Source organism: Notechis scutatus, chromosome 1, assembly GCF_049901735.1.
Source record: "Notechis scutatus isolate UNSWTSFEM ecotype Mainland chromosome 1, rNotScu1.2, whole genome shotgun sequence".
Classification (NCBI taxonomy): Eukaryota; Metazoa; Chordata; class Lepidosauria; order Squamata; family Elapidae; genus Notechis; species Notechis scutatus.
This window is the reverse complement of record NC_142009.1, coordinates 250,046,827-250,073,659: the sequence shown is the minus strand read 5'-3', so window position 1 is coordinate 250,073,659 and position 26,833 is coordinate 250,046,827. Positions and strand designations below refer to the sequence as shown.

The 26,833-nt window shown below is 34.5% G+C and overlaps 1 protein-coding gene across 2 annotated transcripts in view; it reads left to right on the top strand.

The window, feature by feature from the left end:
- Nucleotides 1-26,833, top strand: part of KIAA1549L (KIAA1549 like) — a 155,637-nt gene that overhangs the window by 108,590 nt on the left and 20,214 nt on the right. The window contains exons 14-17 of one of the 2 annotated variants that reach the window (XM_026664635.2): nt 3,079-3,251; nt 6,490-6,701; nt 16,837-16,966; nt 24,938-25,288. In XM_026664635.2, the coding sequence (XP_026520420.2) occupies nt 3,079-3,251; nt 6,490-6,701; nt 16,837-16,966; nt 24,938-25,288 (866 nt within the window). The remainder of the gene's footprint in view (nt 1-3,078; nt 3,252-6,489; nt 6,702-16,836; nt 16,967-24,937; nt 25,289-26,833) is intronic. The other variant, XM_087951028.1, reaches the window with a different exon arrangement.

The window sequence follows — 26,833 nt, the reverse complement described above, 5'->3', positions numbered from 1 at the left end:
TCTGCAAATGACTTTGCTCCTATGTGAGGTATTAATCCAGCCTCTCATAAAGGAATTCCCAGGGAGAGGCAACCAATGGAGAGATAACCAGTGGTACATCTCCTGTCTGTTAGCAGACTATTAAAAACCAATACTCTGTAAAATGTAGCCAAAACTTTCCTTACTACTAAAGTGAGACAATAAATATTATCAAATAAAATGCATTTTTTTTGAAACCTTTAAACTTTTCTCTCTCCCTTTCCTTCCTTTTTCTAACTCATTTAACAACTTTTAATTGCCATTTTAATGCATATTCTATATATTTTATGAATATTGGGCAAGGACCTCAATAACTTATGAGTGCAGGGAGACCAGGTCAGCAAACATACAAAGAAGCTGGGAGGAGGGAATTTTATGGAGCAATAGGTGACTTCTCTGCTGATTTCCCCTTAGATTTTGCTTGCAGAGAAGGTCACAAATAGTGATATGGGTGATCTATGGGGCACTGCAACTGTCATGAGTGTGAGCTGGTTGCTTAGCACACAAATTGCAACCATGTGACCATGGGGATAGTACAACAGCTGGAACTTCGAGAAATGAGTAGTCAGTACTTACCTATATTATTTATTGTTTGTATTGCTGGATACATTATCACAGATTAGGACAGAGACAGCTTTCCTGAAGAGGAAACCTTAGTTCCTGATTTGTGTTCATAACCTGCAATTTCAAACCCTAACCTGAAAGAAAAAAAATTACATGAGGGTTTTCTTGCCTTTCCAACTTAGCACCCTTTATCTTCAAAAAAGCATGTGTAACTTTGGACTCATAATGTTTGTTCTGTAAGTTGAAGGTGGGATGAGGTGGTCTGTATGCAATTTTGTGCAGTCCCTCCTTTCCGGTAAACATAATTGATCTTGGCAGTATAAGAGTGTTGGTACAAATATGCAGAATCTTTTTTTTTTTTTAATGAACTGCAGTTTCTATAGTAACTATTCTGTTTTCTAGTAAATGCTTACCTGAGCTTTGGAAAGAGAAGTTGGATGTAATGAATATAAAGGATGCTGTAGAGGTCACTACAGGCAAAGGGTAAAACAGTAGCTTTAGATAAAGATTATGCTAATCTTTCTCCAGGTTTATGATATTTATCACAATGCACAGCTTTGTTGAACAGCTGTTGCTTTAAATGGGAAGGAAAATTTTCCATAATCCTTTGCAAGTGAATTTCAAAATCTGTAAGAAACCATATTCTTTGGGTATGAATTTCTTCTCAAAACCAATTATAAATATAATTCAGATTACTGATGATTTCTGAGATGTCCCATCGCAAGGGAGCATGAATGATCAAATCAAGCCGTATATATGATGGGGAAGCTGAAGATTCCTGTATATAGCATCTCTGATGTTTATAATGCTGTTATTTTGCCTACATAGTTTTAAGGTAGAAAATAATGAGTTTTTGACATTTTATTAACATGTTGTATTAATATTTACATTTACCTTACTTTTAGAACCCAAAGGATGATCTTACTTTCAGGAAGCTTTCTTTTTATCAGCAAATTATAACAGTGGCACATTTATAAAAAAAATGCTACTGCTACTGTAGCTGTTCTGATTATAAAGCTATTTATTAGATGCCGTACATTTTGGGTTCAGGTAGCTGTTTAACAGAATGAAAGGAAAATGAACGAATGTTGCCTTATGGCACAGAAGCTGTGAATCCTTGTTTAGGCATTAAGCATGAAATAATGGACTGACTTAGCACCTTTCCCTGCATTCACTTTGCAGAAATCTATACCTTAACTTATCTGAGGCAGATAGAAAATTGCAGAAGACAGAGGAGAATATTCCTCCAATTGCAGAACAAGTGTTTGAGAATTTGCAACTATAAAATCTATATATTTAGATTTCAGCATGTCTGTGTGTTTGTGTATATGAACTGGTTGTTTTATTCATAAAATTCCACCAGGAAATTTCAGAGTAAGAAATTAGAAAAACATGCTCTAAAAAGGCAGTGGCAATCTATTTCCATGTTGTTGCCAAGAAATCTTCACAGCCATTCCAAGTAGTACACCAGGAATTAAATTCAATGGTAGAAAACATTTACCTTTACTTTATGTGTTTTCATCTTCTTGGTCTGATTATTTTAAATGTTCTTCTATATGTGATGAAGAATTGTATTTATGAGGATTTTATAAACATTCCTATCTTTAATGGGATATATTGTGGTCCAGAGTTTCTGATTTTGTGGTATGCTGTAGTAGTTTAGACAGGACAAAACTAGAAAGAGCCTGTAAGAGAAATGAAAGCAGAGCAGCCAGTCCCCAGTTGAATATGTGGAGAGAAAGGGAACAGGGTTGTTTTTGGATTGGAGCAATCTCTGAAAAATTGGATAGTCCAATCATGAGATGACTAGGGCCTGATGACTGAGTGCAGGGAGTCCTGATACAGGAAAGGCCACAACTGGCACACAACATGAAGTTGTGCAAAGGTTCTCCTAGCTATGACTGCACCTGTTACTCGAGCCAGAGTTGGAGTCCAGGATAACCCCTAAGTTGTGGTCCGGATCTGTCTGGGGCCATTCCATCTCATCCAAAGTCAAAGATGGCAACATCTCAGATCCCAGAGCCCCATGTAACCAAACCCATTCGGTCTTCCCAGAGTTCAGTAGAAGCCTGTTGTCCCCATGCAGGCCCCCACAGGCTCCAAGCACCGCGAGAGGGTAGCCATAGCATTGCTTTGCTCACCAAGAGTGAAAATATACAGTTGAGTATCATTAGCATACTGCAGATACTTCAACTGGCGGTGTAGCAGCAGCTATTTCTCTACCAGGGCCCAAAGAAAAATTATCTGCTGCAAATTCTGCATAGGCGTCAAGATGGGCATTGTGAGATTACAGGATTGCAAAAAGGGAATATATAGTATATAGCATTTTAAGGAAAAATAAAACCTATAGTTTTCTATTCTGTGATGATTCTAGCTAGAAGAATTAGCTTTCCAGTTTACCATATCTGGCATAGTTCATTTTTATTTTCTCCTACAGTGGCCCAAATGTAAAATGACAAAACAATATATTGACTAAATTTTAACTTATTTTAAAAGTGCCTTTAAGTGATGAAGAGGATGGAAGCATGGTATTTGACAATGTGACTAAATCTGCCGTTGATCCCTTTGACACATCTTCTGGATCTGTACAGTTGATTGCAATAAAGCCTGTAGCTTCTGCACACCCAGGAACAGACAGGACCCAAGATACAGCTATTCTTAATGGGGAGGTAAGAATATATTTCATAATTGGTTTTCTATTGTATGCTGAGCTTTGAGATATCTGTCAAAGAAGTGATATGAGGAGGGAATGCTCAATAATGTGACTATTAAGCCAATTGGTGACTAGGCAGCAAAGACAAAAAAAAGTTTGTGTGGAATCGTCCAGTGATTCTGGCAACAATTCTGAGAGGCAGAGCAAAGAAATTAAACTTCAGATTGTCCTTTCTACCAGATATGTTTTCCTCTGTTACCTTTTGGAAATTATAAATATGCACTGTTCTTAGAGAAGAAATTCTTTTTCTTTTCTTCTCCATCTGTATTTCAAGTACAGTAATGTTAGAGGCTTCTCAGAGCCTGGGAAAGTAGATAACATTTTGCAGTACACTATTAGCTCAGAACAATTGCACATTCTTCTGTTATCAGGAAAACAGTTAGGATCTGTCTTGTCCATCCAACAATTAGTAGCAAGGCGATTAAGAAGACCCTGACTGAGCAAATTTAAAGATAAATTGTGCATTAAAATGAAAGTATCCAGTTGTCTGAATTTTTCTGTTAATCTAATCTCTTTTCTCTTTCAATAAATTAAAGCAAAACTTTTGTGAGAATCTTGTTTTCTGTTACCAAGAGCCTGACACATAGTATCAAGTGGAAGGAAAAATATATGTCTCATAGATTAATCTTGCATCAGAATAATTGCATCAAATATGTGTAAATGTATATAATGAAAAAATAATGCTGCATCAGTTTCACCATTAAATAGGTGAAACTGAACTAGCATTATTTTTCTTTGTTTATCTTTACACATAGTAAAACTAATCATAAACAAAGATTAGTTTTTAGAAGGAAAACAATTTTTAGATGATGAAATGGAAGGATGGCAAGCTTCTGTAATTTTATTCTCATACTACTCTATCAACAATGTAGTTTTTATGTAGAGAACTTTTGGATAATGAATATGAAATTCTGACTTAAGATTATACAGTATTATGAAAATTTCCATAGATGTCATATTTTAAATTATGAAAGAAAGCCTGAATATATCACTGCATATAATTGTGAACAGTTTCCCCTGTATGGAAGTTAAAAGAAAACAAGAGGATAAGAGGGATAATGAAACTTACTGCAGGTTATGTACATTTGTCAAAGTGTTTTGCTTAAAGAGGACATTCAAGGGGAGTGTTAAGTTTGTATTTTTACTGCATCTATTCTTCCCCTAAACAACCATCTATAAAGTTTATATTCCCTTCAACTATGCCTTGATATGTGAATGTGTAATCAGATTCTTCTTTATTCTTCTTTATTCTTAAATAATCTTTCAAAACTGTCCTGACATTTGTTCTTTTCACCTCTGCTGTAATAAGGTCATTTGACAATCTTTAATCAGTATCTTTACAGCCTCAAGTTACACAAAAAGCTGCCTAGTAACACATAGCTATTCAGTTCTACATTGCATGGTTTAGACTGTGGTTATATTACAATGCATTCCATTGAGCATCCATGTTGGGATATGGCATAGACCGCTAATGTTATTTACTGATACTGAGTTTTGACATAGTTACATGTAAAAAAAAATGTAATTCAAATTTTTTTTTTTCTTTTGGAATTGTTGGAATTTTTTCTTCACTATTTCCTGCAGAATTCTTCTAGCTCAGAAATATTCTTGGGTCTCCTTCTATAAAAATCCTTCTGTGGATTCTTCTATAAATTTAAATTAATATTCAAATCAGGGGACTAAGAATGTCATTCCAAACTTTTATCCTTCTTTCTTGTAAATATTTTGTAGTTGATTTGTAGATACATTTCAGACTTGTCTTGCTGAACTATCCAAGCTTTATTATTTCTTTTAGTTTCATTGATTATGGGACATTAGGTTGTAGAGATCCAAGTGACTTATGTAAACAATCATCTGCAATTGTTCCTATTATCTGTGAGGATAGTGCCTCTTTTCTGATGTATGTAAGGTAATGGGAATCCTGAGAAAAAAGATTCTTATTACCATCACCATATTCTATACTGAGATACATTAGCTTTAAATTGAAAATAGTTGGTAAGAATTTGCTGGAATTCTATCACTTTCCCTTTCCCCTTAATAAATCTTATTAAAGAGAATTCTGTAATTCTCTTTAGTAATTTGAAAAGACAACTATTGGTCAAAGTACTCTTTTCAAATGCTTCACTTAAGGGCAATATTATGTGATTGAACATGAAAGTGCAGTTTTCGTTTCCAAGTAAGCCCAAAGCACTTAAGAGCCCCAAATGGGCGATCCCGAGTTGACTGGATGGCTATATAAATTGAATTAATTAATAAATAGAATAAAATAAACAAGTCTTCCATGTTTATCAGGGTTTTCTTTACAAGTTTTAGCGTATTTTTGTGGTGAAATTGATTGAATTCTGACACCTTTCCTATGCAGTGGATATGTAGATAAGCTTCTCCAGCTAAAACTTTCATCTGCTTTGATCTGTGGGTTCTCTTCTGCATGTAACTTCCATTTCTTAATCATGTTCACATAACTGAAAGTTTTTTAAAGAGATTTTTAATATTCTTCCCTAGGCTTTTAAGAGTAAATTTTCTTTTTTCTTTTTTCAAATGTTCAGTTGCTTAGAGGAGTCCATGATTGTTGAAAATAGGGAACAATAAGAGGTTAGAAGAGCAGAGTATTTGTTCATCAGTATTATTCTCTTCACCTGGTAATTGTAGGCCTAACTAGCTAATCACCATTTGAGGCTTGTTAGCAGCTCTGTAGTTTTTTTAAAAAAAAACAATGGAATTAACTAAAAGGGCATCTAAATGCTCTTTGTCTTCCATATTCATTTTTTATTTTGAATTAGTAAATGGAAGCATATAAATAGTAAGCATGCATTCAGATTTGCAGAAATATATCATATTCAACTGTGTAACTTATTGAGTGTGCTTGTTTAATTAGAAATACATTAAACCATATAATTTGACCAAGGTTGCCTAAGTGTTAGCATTAAACTGTTACTAATTCAGTATTCTTTTCAATTTTTAAATGATTACTATAAACAATGGATCTGAAATTACTGCCTTCATTAGGATTGAGTGATCTCTACATTTATGTGTAGCATCACACTTTATCTGAAAGCCTTAAAAATAATTATTAAAAACTTCTCAATAGTGTGATCAAATGAACTCCACTGTGTTTGTCGTTTCAGAGAATTAGTCACCTTAAAAACTCATAATTTGTATATTTGTATATTTTCCCTTTTAAATTTTATTGTCAGATTAACAAAGCCTTGAAACAGAAGTCTGATATAGAACACTATCGCAACAAATTGCGACTGAAAGCCAAGCGGAAAGGCTATTATGATTTCCCACAAATTGACAAGGGCTTGGCAGATAGAAAACAGATGTATGAAAAAACACAAAATGAAATAGACCATATTCTGGATCCTGATACAGATGGATCCTCTCCATTTGTAGAGCCCAAAAACAGGTGAGTAGCTTTTCGATGTATATTTGTAGACTGTCATACTAATCTTCATGTTCCATAAAAAAGACAAAATGTGCAAATTGCTGTCTAGGTGTCATATGGTAGGTGTTAATGTGAAGTGACAAGTTCATTTGCATATGAATAGTGTTTTTGTGGTGTGCCATCCTCTGTTGAATGAGTTGTCATATTTTTAGTTGCATCATTTTTGAAGTAATGAAAGTGTAGCAAGATGTTAGTGTTCTATCTTTTCTGTTGATTATAACTAAAAATTTATGTTGTTTCCTACTATTGAGAGTGGACTAAGGACCCAGCCCAAATAATTTCTCTCTTAATCTGTTATAGCATTAATAAAAACAGGGTGCAAAAAATAAAATATAAAAGTCAGTTTTCAGGGTATTAGTCAATGGAGATCTTCATTTTATAATGTAGTGATAATACTGCAAAACACTGTTATAGAGATCTGTTTAACAGCTTGTGAGTTAGACCCAACATGCATAGCAAAAGATAAAGTAGTTCCTGAATTACATAGAAAGCTTTTTTTTAATTAATACAGATTACTGTAGAAATATAAATGAACAATGAATAGATTCATATAATCTGTGTAAAGAATATGAAGTAATTGAAACATGACTAAAAAATTAGAAAAAATCAAATGTGTAACAATCCTCCAATGTGTTTTGCATAATATTATGTTACCACCTATGTGGAAATTAGAAAAATAGATAGTTATTAAGTGAAAGCCATGGTTGTTAAGCAGTTGTGTGGAAAAATGAAAGTAAAATGTGGCCATGTGACTGGGACATTTCAAACAGCCATAAATGTAGCCATGTTGCCAAGCCCTGAAGTGTGATCATGGAGGGGATGACAACCATTGCAACTTCAGATCCAGGCCATAAGTCTTCTTTTTCGAGTAGATTGTAACTTCAAATGGTTACTAAGCAATTGGTTGTAAAACAAGGACTACCTGTAATTAAAAAATACGGTTCTTAAAAAATGATTTATTGTTGCAATAAACTGTTATAATTCTATAAATAATTATCTAATGTAAGCATTATACACACACACACACCTGTGCATATTTGCATTTGAGTATTAATTTCTAATATACTTACATAGCTGTCATTTTTAACTGATATTATTTTGTATATATGAGTCCCATATTTTGTTGTATTTATCCATACAAAGTTTATATCTATATGTAATACTGTGCTGTCCTGCTCACTCACATCTGTACATAATGGAGGTATAGTGGGTTTATTAATATTCCCCAGCAATTTCCTTCACCAAAAACCCAGAACGGTCTCAATTAAGTCTAGCCAAAAGCAGACCAATGCTAGTCCACAGAGTAATGGCCAATGAGTCCAAAAGGCACTTGAAAGTATCCCAAACAGGATAAACCCAGCAGGCAAAATTAAATCCACAACACAAGAGGTTTCACAAGGCAAGAAAAGTCCAGACTTCACAAGGCGTGATCCAAAATGAAGACACACAGTTAGAAAATGAATATGTTCCCAGCATCACCTCCATCTGTCTGCTGTGCTAACTAGCCAGCTTCTGGTACAGCCCATCAAGAAGGGTGAGGCTGCCTCCTCATGAAGAATCAGGCTGGCCTTCACTGCTCTTGCTTTTTCTCTACCTTACGTGTTCTTGGATCAGATGCAGAAGGTAGATTCCCCATCACCCATCAGCTGCAGCTGCATGCTTTCCCCATCTGAAGCCTCAGGGCTGTCCTTGCCAGAGCTGTGCTTCAGCCAAATTCCTCTCAGATGGCTTCTTGGAGCCATTGACTCCTCTCCGTATGTGCCCAGAACTGGTTCATCCTCCTCCTCCAAGCTGACATCTGGAGGGGTATCTGGGAAACCATCAAGGGGAGTCATCACAAATCCAGTCATAAGTAGCAAGTGTAATCAAATCTTCAGTCCATTGATTAAATGGGGCTATACATTTATATTTCCAATGTTGCATTATGAGTATTTTAGCTGAAGAATCCATTTATGTTGCTCAGTTGTACCATGTACTAGTTATTTAATTGAAAGATTATCTTCTGAAAATTTTAATTTTGTAGCTACATTGATATCTTTTGCTATTTTCTCCCAAAACTTACTAAATATAGGACAGTGTTGAAATACCTGTTTTAAAGAAGCAATATCCTTCTTATATCTCTAACGAAATGCTGTTCTAGACTGTCCTTTTCTGTATAGGCTAAATGTTAAATTCAAAATAATTTTTTTGTTGTGTATGAAATGAAATGAAAAATTGTCCAGGTGACGACTTTGCAACACTTCGATTTGAATTCAGAGGCATCAAGTGCCTAAATTTTTGAATGGGATGCATATAGATCTTATAACCAAAGTAGAATGATTGATTATGCATCATAGAAAAATAAGATTAAAAATAAGAAGGAAAATCATTTGAAAGACGAATTGAAATATTTTTGGGCGTAGATGGTTAGATGCCCATGTACTGTTATATATAAATACAGAGGAAGACTTGTTTAAAGCAAAAGAAAGATAGGGCAATGATTGCAGTTCTTAGAGGTGAAAGATGTGAGATATATAAAAATTCAAGACATAGAAATTGTTAGTGTTTTAAATTGTTACTCAGAACTATATGGTAAACCAGAGAATATATCACATGATGATATAGAGGACTTTTAAAGTAATATAAGTTTACTGCACTTAGCTGATACACAAAAACAACTGTTATTTACCTCACTATTGGAGGCAGCTATTAAACAAATAATTTTAAAAATGGCAAGGGGATGTTTTTCCTATAAAGTGATATAAAATATTTATATATCTTTTGGTGCCAAAATTGTATGATGAAATACTTGATCAGATAATATTATCAGAGGCATTTAATCAGATTTATATTACAAAAATAACAAAATCAGGTAAAGATTATATGCAATCTGCTATCTTCCAAGTTGATTGATTATGTTGGCACAAAGATTTTTATTGCAGTGTTAGCAAATAGATTACAGCAAGTGTTACCATTCGTTATGAAGAATGATCAAATAGGGATTATATAAACTTAACAAACAACAGATAATATTAGGGTAGTTAGATAGATTTAACAGATTTAAATAAAAATGACCAATTCGTAATCCTGTCATTAGATGCTAAAAAAATCTTTGACAAAATATATAGATAGTACATGTTTGCTCTTTGTACCTAAACACTTTAATAATCTTGAAAGGGAATGGATTTTCCTATTTCTTGTTCTGTATTTTCTTTCTTTCATTACTCTGAATTGTAATAATTGTCAACAAACTGCTTTATGCAGACATATCTTTATAAATCAATATTTATTTGTATGTTTTGTAAACATTACACCAAAAACAAATTGGTGTTGCAAATTGTATAAAGACTAGGTCTCAAGTCCTTTACAGTCCTCTTTAATATTTATCGCCATATGTTCAATTCTTTAAATCCTTACATTATTTTCCATGTTGACCTTGGCCAGCCCTGTCCTTATGCCTGTTGTTAGTACTAATACTTCCTTCATTACTAAACCTTCTCTATTTCAGCTAATTATAATCTCAAGACAATTTCACAAAGGTTGCTGCTCATTATAATCAGTGTTTTAATGTACCTCTATCCCCCTTCCCCTTAATAGTTTCACAATTCAATCAAGGAATGCCTAATAATCTCTTTGAAAACAGTGTAATTATTTAATCACTTAAGTGTGCAACTGGTGCCAACCCATTACTGCTGTCTTATATGTATAAGAGTAACAGAAAAACATTTTAATAACCTATCCCCATTTGCCAAAATAATTCTTAGCAAATAAAAATTAAGGAGACTCATAGTGTTTTGGTTATAATACACTATGAAAAATTTGAGTTTGTTTTGCATGATGGTCTGTCATCCCAGCTTTTCAGGCTTGCTTTTATAAAAAAGCACTTTCAGGAATTTTTATCAATGACATTTATTTTGATTTACTGGTTGGAACAGTTATTTTCAAACTTTAGCCAGGTTTCCACTTGAAACTATTATTTTTGATCCCATTGAAATCCTGTCCCAATACTGAGATTATTCTTATTTGTTGGGAATTAATTCTAGTACTTGTTCTTAGTGCTGCAAAATACATAAACACATATATTTGTCTATACTGAATATAGATAAAAATTTAATTCTTTTATTTGTTAAAAGTTCATTCTGTAGTTAATTACAGTTTAAAAATAGCTATAAAATCAAGTTTGAGATTATATGGGCTTCCTATAGTACAGTATTATTATTGATCAACTTAGTTCTGATCAAGCAGAGCTACATTTATGAGACTTAATCAGACAAGTCTTCTTGGCACTTTATTGATTTTAAGCTTTTGTTATTGGAAATAAATTAGTCTTTCTGTTCTTGCTCTTTTATGAAGTTCTGTTATCTGTTAGGGGTTTTGGAGGAATCATTTGAGGCTCCCAACACAGTAATTTATTTTTAGGAGATTTTTAAGAGAATTCAAATAAAGGGTGGTATTTATTGCTTGGCTGTTGGGAGATGCAATACAATAATAGAAACAATAATGTGGTCATCCTATTGTTGCTATAGTTGAAGTTGATGTTCACTAAATTGTTAACATAACTATATATTGTTCATTGTGTGTAAAGTTATCGTCTTTTGTGCTATATATCCAGTATTTTAAGTATTATGGCACTTTCAGGACAAACTGCTACAAAGGACCGCTCCATCTGTCTAAATGCTTATGAAATAAAATTTTCAATTACTTTTATTGGAAGTAATGTTTGATCTGTGTTTCATCCAGTTTCTCTCATGGGATGTGAGATGATAGATTGATAATTTTTAAATGTGAGATTTAAAGAATTTAGATCGGATCTGGTTTCTGCCCTGTGTAGTAATGTACTGATTATACTTTTGTGATCTCAGAATGCTTGTATTTTTTTTTATTTTATTTTTTTGCTTCTTTTCATCCTACCTGGAGAAGAGTAGAAGAAACAGTGAACTGTCTATTCTTGGGATGTTTTGACAGTTGGATTCTCAGGTTCTCAAATTGGAATCTGTTTGTATTTGTTGAAAACTGTTATGTTTTAACATAAAGATATACCTCTCAATATGTGCAAAATGAGGATATATCTGCACAATTAATTACCGTCACCTTCAGTAAGTTTACTAATTCAGAGTAATATGAAGTGCCATGACTGTTTAACCTCGATAAAGAGAAATAAGACAGTGTTTGTTCTATTACTTATTTATTAATTTGATTTAAATGCTACACAACTACAAAGTAACTCCATATTTCAAAAATACACAGTATAGATATGTTAGAGGGTCCTTTCTTAGTAGTCAGATAGTCAATAATACAGTGCTCAAAAAAATAAAGGGAACACAAAAATAAGACATCCTAGATCTGAATGAATCAGGCATGATATTTTTTCCGATTAAAATCGGAATTCGATGCTGAATCGCCCCGGCGAGCGGGCGGGCGGGCGAGCGGCGGGATAGCGGCGGTAGTCGGGCAGTGGTGGGAGTGTGGCGCGTGCGCGGGGCGGCTGAGGCGAGCGGCGGTCGGTGCGAGGGGCAGGCGGGCTAAGGCGGGCGGGCGGCCGATTTCTTTGGCCGCCCCGATTTTTTTCTGAGGGGAAATATCATGCCTGATGAATGAAATATTCTTATTAAATACTTTGTTCATTACATAGTTGAATGTGCTGACAACAAAATCACGCAAAAATTATCAATGGAAATCAAATTTAGCAACCCATGGAGGTCTGGATTTGGAGTTACACTCAAAATTAAAGTGGAAAAAAACACTACAGGCTGATCCAACTTTGATGTAATGTCCTTAAAACAAGTCAAAATGAGGCTCAGTAGTGTGTGTGTGGTGCAACATGGCATTGGTGGATGGAGCGAGACATGATGTCCCAGATGTGCTCAATTGCATTCAGGTCTGGGAAACGGGCGGGCCAGTCCATAGCATCAATGCCTTTGTCTTGCAGGAACTGCTGACACACTCCAGCCACATGAGGTCTAGCATTGTCTTGCATTAGGAGGAACCCAGGGCCAACCGCACCAGCATATGGTCTCACAAGGGGTCTGAGGATCTCATCTTGGTACCTAATGGCAGTCAGGCTACCTCTGGTGAGCACATGGAGGGCTGTGCGGCCCCCTAAAGAAATGCCACAAGTAGTGACCCACTGCCAAACTGGTCATGCTGGAGGATGTTGCAGGCAGCAGAACGTTCTCCACGGCATCTCCAGACCCTGTCACGTCTGTCACATGTGCTCAGTGTGAACCTGCTTTCATCTGTGAAGGGCACAGGGCACCAGTGGCGAATTTGCCAATCTTGGTGTTCTCTGGCAAATGCCAAACGTCCTGTACGGTGTTGGGCTGTAAGCACAACCCCCACCTGTGGATGTCGGGCCCTCATACCACCCTCATGGAGTCTGTTTCTGACCGTTTGAGCAGCTGCATGCACATTTGTGGCCCGCTGGAGGTCATTTGGCAGGGCTCTGGCAGTGCTCCTCCTGTCCCTCCTTGCACAAAGGCGGAGGTAGCGGTCCTGATGCTGGGTTGTTGCCCTCCTACGGCCTCCTCCATGTCTCCTGATGTACTGGCCTGTCTCCTGGTAGTGCCTCCATGCTCTGGACACTATGCTGACAAGACACAGCAAACCTTGCCACAGCTCGCATTGATGTGCCATCCTGGATGAGCTGCACTACCTGAGCCACTTGTGTGGGTTGTAGACTCCGTCTCATGCTACCACTAGAGTGAAAGCACCGCCAGCATTCAAAAGTGACCAAACCATCAGCCAGAAAGCATAGGAACTGAGAAGTGGTCTGTGGTCACGACCTGCAGAACCACTCCTTCATTGGGGATATCTTGCTAACTGCCTATGCTTTCCACCTGTTGTCTATTCCATTTGCACAACAGCATGTGAAATTGATTGTCAATCAGTGTTGCTACCTAGGTGGACAGTTTGATATCACAGAAATGTGATTGACTTGGAGTTACATTGTGTTGTTTAAGTGTTCCCTTTATTTTTTTGAGCAGTGTATATTCCATATAACACTTAGTTGAACTTTTATATTAAGCAGATTTGATTCCTTGCCTTCTGCCTTTCTGACAGAAATTCAATAGTACACTTATATAAGAGGATATCTACCCTTGACCTCTGAGAGAAATTGAATTGATTGTGCACATTTTCTAATGTCCTTTATATTCACATATGGTACAAAGTTTAATTACAGTACTTTTAACCTCCAGGCATCACAAAGCACCATCACAATAATGTTATTCTCTGCCTTTAACAGATATCTCAGAAATACCCTTTCTACTTCAGGAAAGTAGTAGAATTCTGTTTGATCACTATTGCTGTTTAGGGGTATTAGCACAGTCTCTGCTGCTGTCTGGAATTTTATTGATGCTATTCTGTTAAATTTCAATTTGGTTACATTACAAAGCAGTGACCATGAAAGCAAATAAATTTTGAATTCATCTATTGCCAGTACTCTTATTTTTAGCAATAAAATTATATTATCTTGTTTAAAATTTCAATAAGTATTGAAACATAATTAAGAGGTTTTAGAACCTATGTATTTTAGTAGTTTTAGTAATGTTATATTCATTTGATTAACAGTCTTCAGAGCAAAGGAAATTATTCTGGTTCAGGAATCTTTTTGAATCATTTACTTCTCATTTATATATAGAATTTGAAGGTTCTTTTCTATTATGTTATGTTCATGTCAGCTCATCCAGACATGAGTTTTGATTAAAGCTGTAATGAAAAATTATATAGCTCCTGTATTCCAAGGCCAGGTAATAGGTAACATCACTTCCAATGTGCATGGAACATGCTCACTGTTTGCCATAGTAAATTACCAAACTTATATTTTAGCAAGAAAATACTTGTTTACTTGTTTCCATAACATGTAAAACTGTACTATATTAATGGGTAAAAGCAAACTTCACAATTCTTTCATTTATTCATCCCAGATGTTTCTTTCGTCCTAAAAAAAAAAAAAGCCAAAGTGAGAAATTATCTTGCATTTAAAAAAAAAAGCATAATCCCTGACCACTAGTATTTCCAGACTGAAGTTACTGACTTGAGCTGAGAATGGGGTGTAAGCTTTTTACTTTTTTAAGAATTAAAAAGCATTCATCAGATAAAAAGCTTTCTTCAGTAAACTTTTCCCTTTCGAAGTAGATAGGGAAAAACTACAGTAAGCCTTCTCACCATAAAAGTTATAAACAAACTCTACTTCAAAGATGACTGGATATCCCATATTAGTCTTCAACTGTGGTGTAGACCAGAAATCATACCTTCCATTTTGAACTTAACCTCTGGGCTTCTGTTATAATTTTCTTTAATAACTTGATCAATATTATATTTTGTGTATAATTCATAATGTTCCATGTTATTTACAAGTTGACAATATTTTGATTAAATGTGGATATAACCTCACATTTGACATCAAATAAAATTCCATCAGGTTCAATATCTTGTAAACTAGGGAAAGGTCCTTCTGAGAATCTCCGATACAGAGAAATGCCATTGTGGTAGATAATCACTCTGTCGTCTTCCTTTTGATTACGGCTAAGTTCTGCTAGTTGGTTCAGTTAACTTGATTCTTTTGTAGGTGGCTTGACTAATTTTCTTGAAATCAGCTAAAAGTTGCAAATTAAATATAGCTATTTATTTGGATATATTGCTTTTGATCCAACCAATTCTCAAATGTTTCACATTTACTTAGAACTTTAATGGTTTCTAAAAACCTTTCTCTAAAATATAAAAGATAATGAGAACTGTGAGCAAAATACAAAGCACATATGAATATAAGCACATATGAAGAATGGTTGCAGGAATTGGGTATGTCTAGTCAAGTGAAAAGAAGGACTAAAGGAGACATGACAGCAGTGTTCCAATACTTGAAGGGCTGCCACAAAGATGAGGGGGGTCAGACTATTTTCCAAAGCACCAGAAGGCAAGATAAGCAAACTAATTAAGGAAAGAAGCAACCTAGAATTAAGGAGAAATTTGCTAACAGTGAGAACACCAATCAGTTGAATAGCTTGCCTTCAATATTTGTGGAGGCCCCATTGCTGGAGGCTTTCAAGAAAGGACTGGACAGCCATTTGTCTGAAATGGCATAGGGTCTCCTGCTTGAGCAGGGGGTTGGGCTAGATGACATTTGAGGTCCCTTCCAATTCTTACGCTGTATTCTATGTTCTACGTTCACATATTTTGCTGCTTCAAGCGTGGAAGAAAGACATGCAATCAAATTCAATAGAAAATCAGAGAAATGCCTTGAAGAAGAATGTACAGTCTGTGAAGGTGGTACAATATGTTATACATAATCTGTTAAATTCTTCTAATATGTGATATTTAAAGTACACAGGAGTCATTTTGTTAGAATTAAATTCCTTAATGAGCTTCAATTCTTTCCTTTATACAATTTTAAAAGCTTTGTTTTTATTGAATATTTTGTTATGGTTACTGTGTAACAGATAATCAATCTGTGGGTCCCATGATCAATTAGCCAATCTGATAGGCACGGAGATAAAGCACAGTTCAGTTAATTTTCTGTTGTTTTGTTTATTGAATTAATATTTATCAGATGCCAATTTAATTTAGATTGTGGGCAGTATCCAACATCGTTTGAATGGATTTTCATTCAAAAGGAGATTATCTGCTATCTGTTCTCTTGCAACCCCTCACATCTACCTGAGGAAGTCTATAATGCTCTGGACTGGTGGACTTCATTTCACCAGTAAATGGATATAATAAAACCCAATCCTATTTACAATATTTGGTTTTAGACTAGGGGTTTGGATTGAGTTGTCACTTAACTGAATAGTCAGCTAATTTAACTTGGGTTATTATGATTATTACCTTCTATGAATGTAGACATAGATAGTTATGTCAGTTTAAAATTGTAGATTTGTATACATATTCACAAGGCAATATCCAGTTTACACCCAGGTTTCTACCATCAGAAACAGTGTATAACTTGATTCAGAGATTGCTTAGATGATGCTGTACATTTTGAATTGATATATATAGGAGTAAATTATTAAAATATAACTCACTAATAATTGTTCATAAATCAATGTAGGCTAAATATCACAGTGATTTACTAATGTTTTGTCCTGTTTTATTCACATGTAAATGTTTCCTTTTTCTATAGGCAACAAACAAAAACCTCAGTTTACCGAAGCAGACAATCTTTGAACAGTCCTAGTCCAGGAGAAACTGAAATGGACCTTCTAGTTACACGTGAAAGACAGAGACGCGGTATTCGCAATAGTGGATATGATGTAAGTGTATGGAGACTGCATTTGTTGGGCATATTACAATGTTAAATTGCTTTAGAAGAATTGTTATAGTTCTTAATTATTATAGATTATAAATCTTAGCAAAATGATATATTTACATATTTGCAGCTTTGAGTCTGCAATGGGAATCAATATTTTGCAAAAGGTTTATAAAATCAGCCCCTGAAATCAGGTTGAATGTTATATGCTCATTTTTATGGATTTAAAAAGATTTATGTATTTTTTTCCAAAAATTTAAACTGACCCTCATTTAGATAATGTTTCATAGAAAAGTTGTGAACTGTTACTTATACCTTCTGTCAGGATACTAAATGTAAATTTAATCAAAATCTCCCTAGTGAAAAACAGATTTTCGAGAACATAAACACTGAAATTGAGATTGTTATTGAAAGGAGCTTTAAAATTGCAAGAGAAATAACTGTTGATCGAAAATGTTTTACAGAAGGGAGATTTTTAAAGCAGTGTATACAGATTTGCTGTGCCCAAATTTTGCCCAGAAAAGTAAGCAATATTTGTGCGTAGCATTTTGTTAATATAAAATGATGAAATAATAAAGTTTCTTGCAAATGAATTAGAAAATTTAAACAGCCCGAAAATGAAGAGTGGAACTATATCCTTTTATTTTGCAATGTCACAACATGTAAATAACCTGAATCTTCCCAGTTTCAAGGAAAAGATCAACCAATCTTTAATATATACATAATTCAATAAAAGCATTAAAATTAAATTACATCTTTTGAAGGGAAAACTCAAGAAAGCAAAACTGGGTCAGTTTCTTATTTGTACTCATATATCAGGAGCACTGATAAGGAGAGCATGTTAGCCTTCTGATTGAGGAATTCCATGAAACGTTTGCTTTGACCGAAGAAGAAAAGGCTCGGTTAAATATGATTGAAAATCTATTTGCAGTGTTCAGGTCCTTATAAATCAAAATTTAAGGAAGATTTAAGGGAAACAAATGTTTAGAAAAGGAAAAATTTAGAAAGTTGACTGAAACTCAGAAAACCTGTTGTATTTTTGGAAACCTATTTATATGCAAACATTTTTAAACAGTTTAAGAATATCAGCTTCACATTTAACCCAATATTGTTGAAAAAGAATATATATATATATATATATATATATATATATATATATATATATATATATATATATTGCATTTATTATCAAACATTTTTAAACAGTTTAAGAATATCAGCTTCACATTTAACCCAATATTGTTGAAAAAATATATATATATATATATATATATATATATATATATATATATATAGCATTTATTTATTCATGTTTTCTGTACTATACACATAATATCACTGTCTTCATATTTTCTAGTAATAACCTAATTTTCTCCAGACTCTTGGTTATTGAATGTATCAGTGGGATTCTTTCCCCTATTTGATCTGGCTGAATTAAAAGTTTTCCTCACATTGTACCAGAGGTGGTATTCAGCAGGTTCTGACCAGTTCTGGAGAACCAGTAGCAGAAATTTTGAGTAGTTCGGAGAACCAGCAAATACCACCTCTGACTGGAGATTTTACAGTATGCTTCCCCTGCCATGCCCATCAAGCCACGCCCACAGAACCAGTAGTAAAAATATTTGAATCTGACCACTGCATTGTATTACAAGTAGTGATTCTGGTCAAGGCATTGGAATCCTAGAGCAATACAGGGCTTGATGTTAGACAAGCTCCATTATAGAGTTGTAGACTAAATTTCAAGTTCTTACATAATAGTAGTTTAGTGTCCCAGATATTAGTTCTTTCTTATAATAGATATACAGAGTAAATGGATGTGACTATACTTTGTTATATAAATAATTTATGTCCGAGTATCTTGATACCAACTTAAGTTGCACTGTGTTTTACTTCTTCATTGCGTGTGTGACCAAAATTCTTTCAGTTATATTCCTGACTGTTTGATAGTTAGGAGATTTCGATTGATTTATTATGTAGCATCAAGCTGTTTTTGACCTGTAGTGACCATCTAAATAAATTTTCTTTATGATGATCTTGTCCTAACCTGGTTTTTCAGGTCTTCTAATGGAGTACTCATTGTCACGATAGTTGAGTCCATCCACCTTGCTGCTGGCCATCCTCTTTCTCTTTCCTTCCACCTTTCCCAGCATTGCAGCATTTTCTAGAGAGATGGGTTTTTATATAATATGTCCAAGGGAGGATACTTTTAATTTGGTCATTTGTGCCTTGAATGAGAATTCTGAGTTAATTTGTTTGATAATCCATTGGTTTATTTTCTTGGCTGTTCATAGTATTCTCAGAGGTCTTCTCCAACACCAAAGTTGAAAGGAGTCATGCTCTTCCTATCCTTTTTTAGAGGATTTTTTGAATCAGTGTTTCTTGAACACTGGACTCTTAGAGTCTGTGAAATCAATATGTTAAAAAATAATACAGTATTAAAATCTCATCAAACAATCATGAGGCATGATAGGTGCAGTGAATGCATCATGTTTCCTTTTTAATAGAGTAAATGTTGAAAAATAGAACCCATGCAAACAAAAACTCCTTTGCCATATTCCATAATTTTAAAAGTTGGAAGGGTCTTGAGAGAAGGAAAGGTTAAGAAACACTGATCAAAGTCATAGAGAAGTTTGAGGGAAAGACAAGAGAAACTGGGAGCAAGTTATTAAATATCAGAATTTTAACTATATTACAGTATCTAATGTCTTTTGTCACAATCTTTAGTAAGTAAACTGGTATGAAACTATTAAAGATTTATTTTATCAATGAGACAAAAATGTAAAGCCCTGTCAGTATTCAAAATTGCTATTCCATAGTCCTCTGCAATATTAAAATATCTCTTTCTTTGCATTGCCTTTTTTGTTTAAATGGACAATGAAATTCCATGTTAATGGATTAATTGGAATACTGTTTATTAAATAGGGAAGCATATTATCATAGTGACTTAATGATATTTTCACGATATTAAAATAATGCAAAATATTAAATTGAGTAATGATGTCATTATGTAAAAGCCATAAATTGGCACAATATATATGACTGAGATTACACAAATGATGTAAATTACCAGGGAAATTTGGTCCATCACATGCATGGTCCATTTCATGTGCAAGGACCATTTATTAAGATCCAGTAAATATGCTTTCACTGCTACAGTGATCTAGTGAATATAAAAATAATTAAGCATTTTGTTTAATATAGAATGAAATCTAGGGATTTCTCTCTCTCTCCAGTTTCTAAGGTGATTTGGAATTATGTCATGATCAGATAGATCACAGATTTATTTGGAACTATGCCAAGAAGTCAAACCATGGATCTATTTCGTTGTTACCAGCTTTCACCAGCTAGTTTCTTCAATGAGGGCTGATTTATATTTGGCTTTGGCTTTTTACATTGTGTACATTGATCCTATTTCTCTGATTTCCAGAACCCAAATACAAAAAATAAAAATAGCACTTGCTTATGAGGTAATAAATAACCTTGCTGCCTGTTGAAGTATAGTGATTCTTTGCTATATTTGTCAGGATTCAGAAAAGTGAAACATCAACTGTAAAAGGATTGTCTGTGTTTTCACATTATGTGTCACAGTACATAAATCATAATATGAAATGCATTTAGGTTTATAGTGTGCTATACTTCATTGTGCTTCATTGCAGCAGCAACATAAAGGAGCAATCTATGATATGAGAATGAGATAAAGCTGGCTTTGCTACAGGTGAAACTTGAAAAATTAGAATATTGTGCAAAAGTTCATTTATTTCAGTAATGCAACTTAAAAGGTGAACCTAATATATGAGATAGACTCATTACATGCAAAGCAAGATAGTTCAAGCCATGATGTGTCATCATTGAGATGATTATGGCTTACAGCTCATGAAAACCCCAAATCCACAATCTCAGAAAATTAGAATATTGTGAAAAGGTTCAATATTCTAGGCTCAAAGTGTCCCACTCTAATCAGCTAATTAAGCCATAACACCTGCAAAGGGTTCCTGGGCCTTTAAATGGTCTCTCAATCTGGTTCAGTAGGAATCACAATCATGGCAAAGACTGCTGACCTGACAGTTGTGCAGAAAACCATCATTGACATCCTCCATAAGGAGGGAAAGCCTCAAAAGGTAATTGCAAAAGAAGCTGGATGTTCCCAAAGTGCTGTATCAAAGCACATTAATAGAAAGTTATGTGGAAGGGAAAAGTGTGGAAGAAAAAGGTGCACAAGCAGCAGGGATGATCACAGCCTGGAGAGGATTGTCAGGAAAAGGCCATTCAAAAGTGCTGGGGACTTTCACAAGGAGTGGACTGAGGCTGGAGTCAGTGTATCAAGAGCCACCACACACAGACGGATCCTGGACATGGGCTTCAAATGTCGTCAAGCCGCTCCTGAACAATAAACAACATCAGAAGCGTCTTACCTGGGCTAAAGAAAAACAGAACTGATCTGTTGCTCAGTGGTCCAAAGACCTCTTTTCTGATGAGAGCAACTTTTGCATCTCATTTGGAAACCAAGGACCCAGAGTCTGGAGGAAGAATGGAGAGGCACATACTGCAAGATGCTTGAAGTCCAGTGTGAAGTTTCCACAGTCTGTGTTGCTTTGGTGAGCCATGTCATCTGCTGATGTTGGTCCACTGTGCTTCATTAAGTCCAGGGTCAATGCAGCCATCTAACAGGAGATTTTGGAGCACTTCATGCTTCCTTCCGCAGACAAGCTTTATGGGGATGCTGACTTCATTTTCCAGCAGGACTTGGCACCTGCCCACACTGTCAAAAGCACCAAAACCTAGTTCAATGACTGTAGGATTATTGTGCTTGATTGACCAGCAAACTCGCCTGACCTGAACCCCATAGAGAATCTATGGGGCATTACCAAGAGAAAGATGAGAGATATGAGACCGAACAATGCAGAAGAGCTGAAGGCCACTATTGAAGCATCCTGGTCTTCCATAACACCTCAGCAGTGCCACAGGCTGATAGCTTCCATGCCACACCGCATTGAGGCAGTACTTGCTGCAAAAGGGGCCCAAACCAAGTACTGAGTACATATGCATGCTTATACTTTTCAGAGGTCTGATATTGTTCTATGTACAATCCTTGTTTTATTGATTGCATGTAATATTCTAATTTTCTGAGATTGTGGATTTCGGGTTTTCATGAGCTGTAAGCCATAATCATCTCAATTATTACAAATCACAGCTTGAACTATCTTGCTTTGCATGTAATGAGTCTATCTCATATATTAGTTTCACCTTTTAAGTTTCATTACTGAAATAAATGAAATTTTGCACAATATTCTAATTTTTCGAGTTTTACCTGTATAGTCATTCGTACATAGTATTTCCCTGACTGCAGTATCCCCCTGTGTGTGTTTCCTTTACAATTGGGTAATTCTGTATTTTGTTACATTATTGTTATAAAGGCAAATTTAAAATATTATGGAGACTGGTTTGTACCATGTTTCATATCTATTTCATCTTTCTGTATCTCTCTATTTTCTTTTTACTATAGGATAGGATATAGTGAATATGGTACAGAACTAATTCAGAAATAGTGACTAGACCACAATTATTAAACTATCTTCATCATTGGAAGGACACAATTCCACAATTCATTGGTCCCAGCCAATTATTAAAAAATCATTACAAGTACAGATCAATTAAGTACTAGATGCTATTTAATCAGCTTAACACAAAACAAATAAATATGTCTTTCACAAGCACCAAATAGAAGCAACCTCTTTTCCTTTGCCTCTATGGGCTTTTGAGGCATCTTATGGCTTCAATAACTGTATTTGCTTCTTACGTTATTCTATTTATGCATACAAAGAAGATCCTACAAAGTAGTCAATGTCATCTATTTATTTAATGAACCTCTTTGTCCTTTAAAAAGTGTGGTTTAATTTTTAACTCTTCTAGAATTACTACTTTGATCTGGTGGGAAGACTCATTATCTTTAGTGATTTAGGGAGTAATGTGGGCGGGAGCAGGAACTCCAGTTTATACTTAAGTGTATATACCTTACTTGTAAAAACAAAGGAAAAAGTGAAACTAAATAATCTAGTGAGAGTGAGGGCAAGAGGGTTTGTGCAAGTATGTAGGAAATCAATGCACCTAGGAGAAGAGAATTAGGAGAATTAAATCCAGAAGAAGGCAAAGGCAAACCACTTCTATGTTACTGACAAGAAATTTGAATGACATTAAGTTCCAGTTGGTTTCAAGATGATGAGACCCTTCAAGTTGAAAGCACTTGCCTTGTTATTAGATAAGAATTTCAGATTTTTTAAGTTATTTTATTCAGCTTTTTGTATGTTAACCTTAGTTGATTTGAACTTTCTTTTTAAAGAGAAAAATGGAATATAAACATGTAATGAAATATAATTTGTGTTGGTAGTTTAAGAGAAAGCTGATTTTAACTGAAAGCTGAAAAATACAGACTTTTTAAATATTCAAGTCTATTCATAAATTTAAATTTGTTGACAGTACTTGTGACTCTCAATGTAGAGAATATTAAGGCATAAAATAGGTATTTTTATCAGATACTTGTAACATTCGTAATCTTTATAAGATATAGATTTCTTTTTTTTTTAATAAAAGTTTTTTTTAAGACAAACATAGACAAACACAACATAAAAACATCAAGCCATCTTCCATATATGTACATACAGTGTGTCGGTTGGTTTACAGATTGTTTTGTGCTTCCACTTCATAGTCTTCACTTACAATTACATTGTATATATTCTTGTATTGTCAATCAAATATTCCTAAATACATTAATATTGTTAATTAATCATTTGACCATAGTATTATTCATTCATGTTTTACAAGGTAATCCATATTTTACTTAATTTGTTTTATAGCAGTTCATATTATCATCTCAAATCTATCCTATAATCATTTTGTAGATATAATAAAAATAATACATCTTTATATATTCATTATATTTTAAAAATCTACTTATTTCATTACCATGTTTTATTGTCTAACCATTGATAGAATAGATCCCAAATCTTATAAAATTGTTTATCTTCTTGTTCTCTGATTTCAAATGTCAATCTACTCATTTCAGCACATTCCAGTATTTTCTTAATAACTTCCTATTGTGTTGGTATTTTCTCATTTTTCCAGTCTTTAGCAAATACGATCCTAGCCGCAGTTAATATATTTACAATAAAATATTTCAATTCCTTACTGTATATTTCAGGTAAAATTCCCAATAAAAATATCTCTGGTTTCAAGTCTATATGCTTTGTTGTCATTTTTTCCAACCATGTGTGGATTTTAGTCCAATATTTTTTAGCATCCGCGCACCTCCACCACATATGGTAATATGAGCCAGGTATCTGGATGACATTTCCAACATTTTTCAGACTTGTTCTTGAACATTCTTGCTATTCTTGTTGGGGGAAAAGATATAGATTTCTTAAGCAGCCAGAAATTCATTGAAATCAAAGCTAGATAGCTATTCTCTTTTTCTTTCAATACATAACATTCTTAGTTATTAATCTAAAATAGTTAACAGTGGCCTATATTCATCTTTGCCTGATTATAATTTCTCTTAAGTATTTTTTAGAGCAAATAGTGAATAACAATGTCTATGGCATTTATAAAATTGTAAAAGTGACTTAATAAGACTGGGGCAAAGGTAAAGATCTATTGCCAATATAAGTTCTATGCTTGAATGAAAATATGCACCTGATCCAACCATATCTCTATCACTTCTCTAATTAAAAGATTATGATGAGTGGGGAGAGCAATTAACAATTGAATAGGAAGAATGAAAGCAAGCTTGGGATCTCTTGTACATGTTGATTTCCTTGCTTCCTAGTGTTTTTCTAACACACAGGACATCTGTTAAATAACAGAGTTCATAACGGGTTTAAGATGATGAGTGAACATATCTGCTCGTTTTACACATGTATGAACGCCATCATAAAAAATGATTGCAACAATCTCCATTAAACACTTATATTTTATCCAACAGACTGAGCCTGAAATGATAGAAGAAACAAATATTGACCGTGTCAATGAATCTCGAAATTATACCAGAGCCCATCAAGCAAAAGGCCATTCAGAGACTTCCACTCTGAGTTCTCAGCCATCTATTGATGAAGTTAGGCAACAGATGCACATGTTACTAGAGGAAGCCTTTAGTTTGGCTTCAGCAGGTCATGGAGGACAGAACAGGCAACAAGACACTTACAATTCTGCACAGAATTTGCCATATTCTGAAGTTGTGACCAGTGCTCCTGGTACCATGTCTCGGCCTAGAGGTGGAATACAGTGGGTACCAACATATAGACCAGAAGTGTATCAGTACAGTTTACCACGACCTGTAAGTGATCAGTTACATATGATACATAAAGAGCTATTGTGGGCTTGTTTCATATGTTTTCAAGGAAAATCCGTTTCTGTTGGTTGAATATGTATCCATTTCACTACAGAAGCTTCATATTTGCCATACAGTGTTTTACATGCCTTTTAAGAAACTTGTCTTTAGAATCACATTGTATATTTCGTGTAAGGTTATGTGCGTGATCTTGGAGTTACATGTTAGTGCAAGATGAATTACCAAACTAGACAATTAACCTGGTATCAGGTAATAGCATAAATGCAGTAGAAGTAAACAGCATTTTTCATGGTATAGACAATATTGGAAGTTATATGCTTCCTTTCATTGTTCTGGTTCCTCTAACTGAGGCTAGAGTATCAGGAATAGCAATAGCGCTTACATACCTCTTCACGGTTGTTTTACAGAGTCAGCATATTGCCCTCAACTTTCTAGGTTCTCATTTTACTGACCTCGGAAGGATTGAAAGCTGACTCAACCTTGTGCTGGTGAAACTTGAACTGCCAAACTACTGGCAGCCCACACTCAGCAGCAGTAGCTTGCAATGCTGCATTTTAAGCACCGCACCACCATGTCACTATCCTGAGTTAAAGGGAGCAAGAGGGATAGACTGACAGAGTCATTCTGAAAAACTCTTATGCAGTATTACTAGTAGCATGGAGTGGGTTCATGAACCAGAAAAAATCCCAGAGACAAAAAAACTTTCATGTTAAATCAACAGTATGAAGATAAGACAGGTACATTTTATGCCTGTAGTATGCTTTGCATTCAAGGACTTGAGATACATATTCTAGCCTATGTTTAATTATGTTCAAAAATATTGCCTTATGAGTAGAATCATAAAATATTTTAGTTATATATTTGAAACAGTTACACTGTCTTTCTCCTTCAATCAAAAAACAAAAAGAGGTCATCTTGCCATATATTTATGCCAATAATTCCCCTTATGATAATGAAAAATACAAATTATCAAATGTGTGGGATGTAGGTTGGGATGCAGATGATTAGAATTATTTTTACAAAAGAGACAAGAATAGTAGTACAATCTAGTGTTTTCTTTGTGATTTTGTATGTGTGAAGCACTTTTAAGTATCGCTGTATGGCATAAATTCTAAGGCTCATTAATCGTGAATGATTAGCAATCAAGTCATAGTTATGCAATTTTAAACTAGATCTTTTCCTTCTCTGACAAAGGAAGAATGAGAAACACTTCAGTGTGTCTGTTTAAAACTAGGTTGTGAAATTGTAAAATGAACAAAGTTTTGCCAGTCGATTTAAGAAAAAAAATATTGTTCATATTCTAATAGATAATGTTGTGGTTTTATAAAAAGACGTAAATGCTAAGATCTATGATAAAATACGGCACAAAAATATATATGTACATAGAATTACATAATTTCAAGGCCAGGGTATGTAACTAAATAGAACTCAGTCTGTCCAAACCAAAATCCTAGTTACCATAATGATTTATTATTTTTCAGCAATATAAAGCAGCATTGCTGATGTTGGTTCATTTTATTGGGTTTGTTA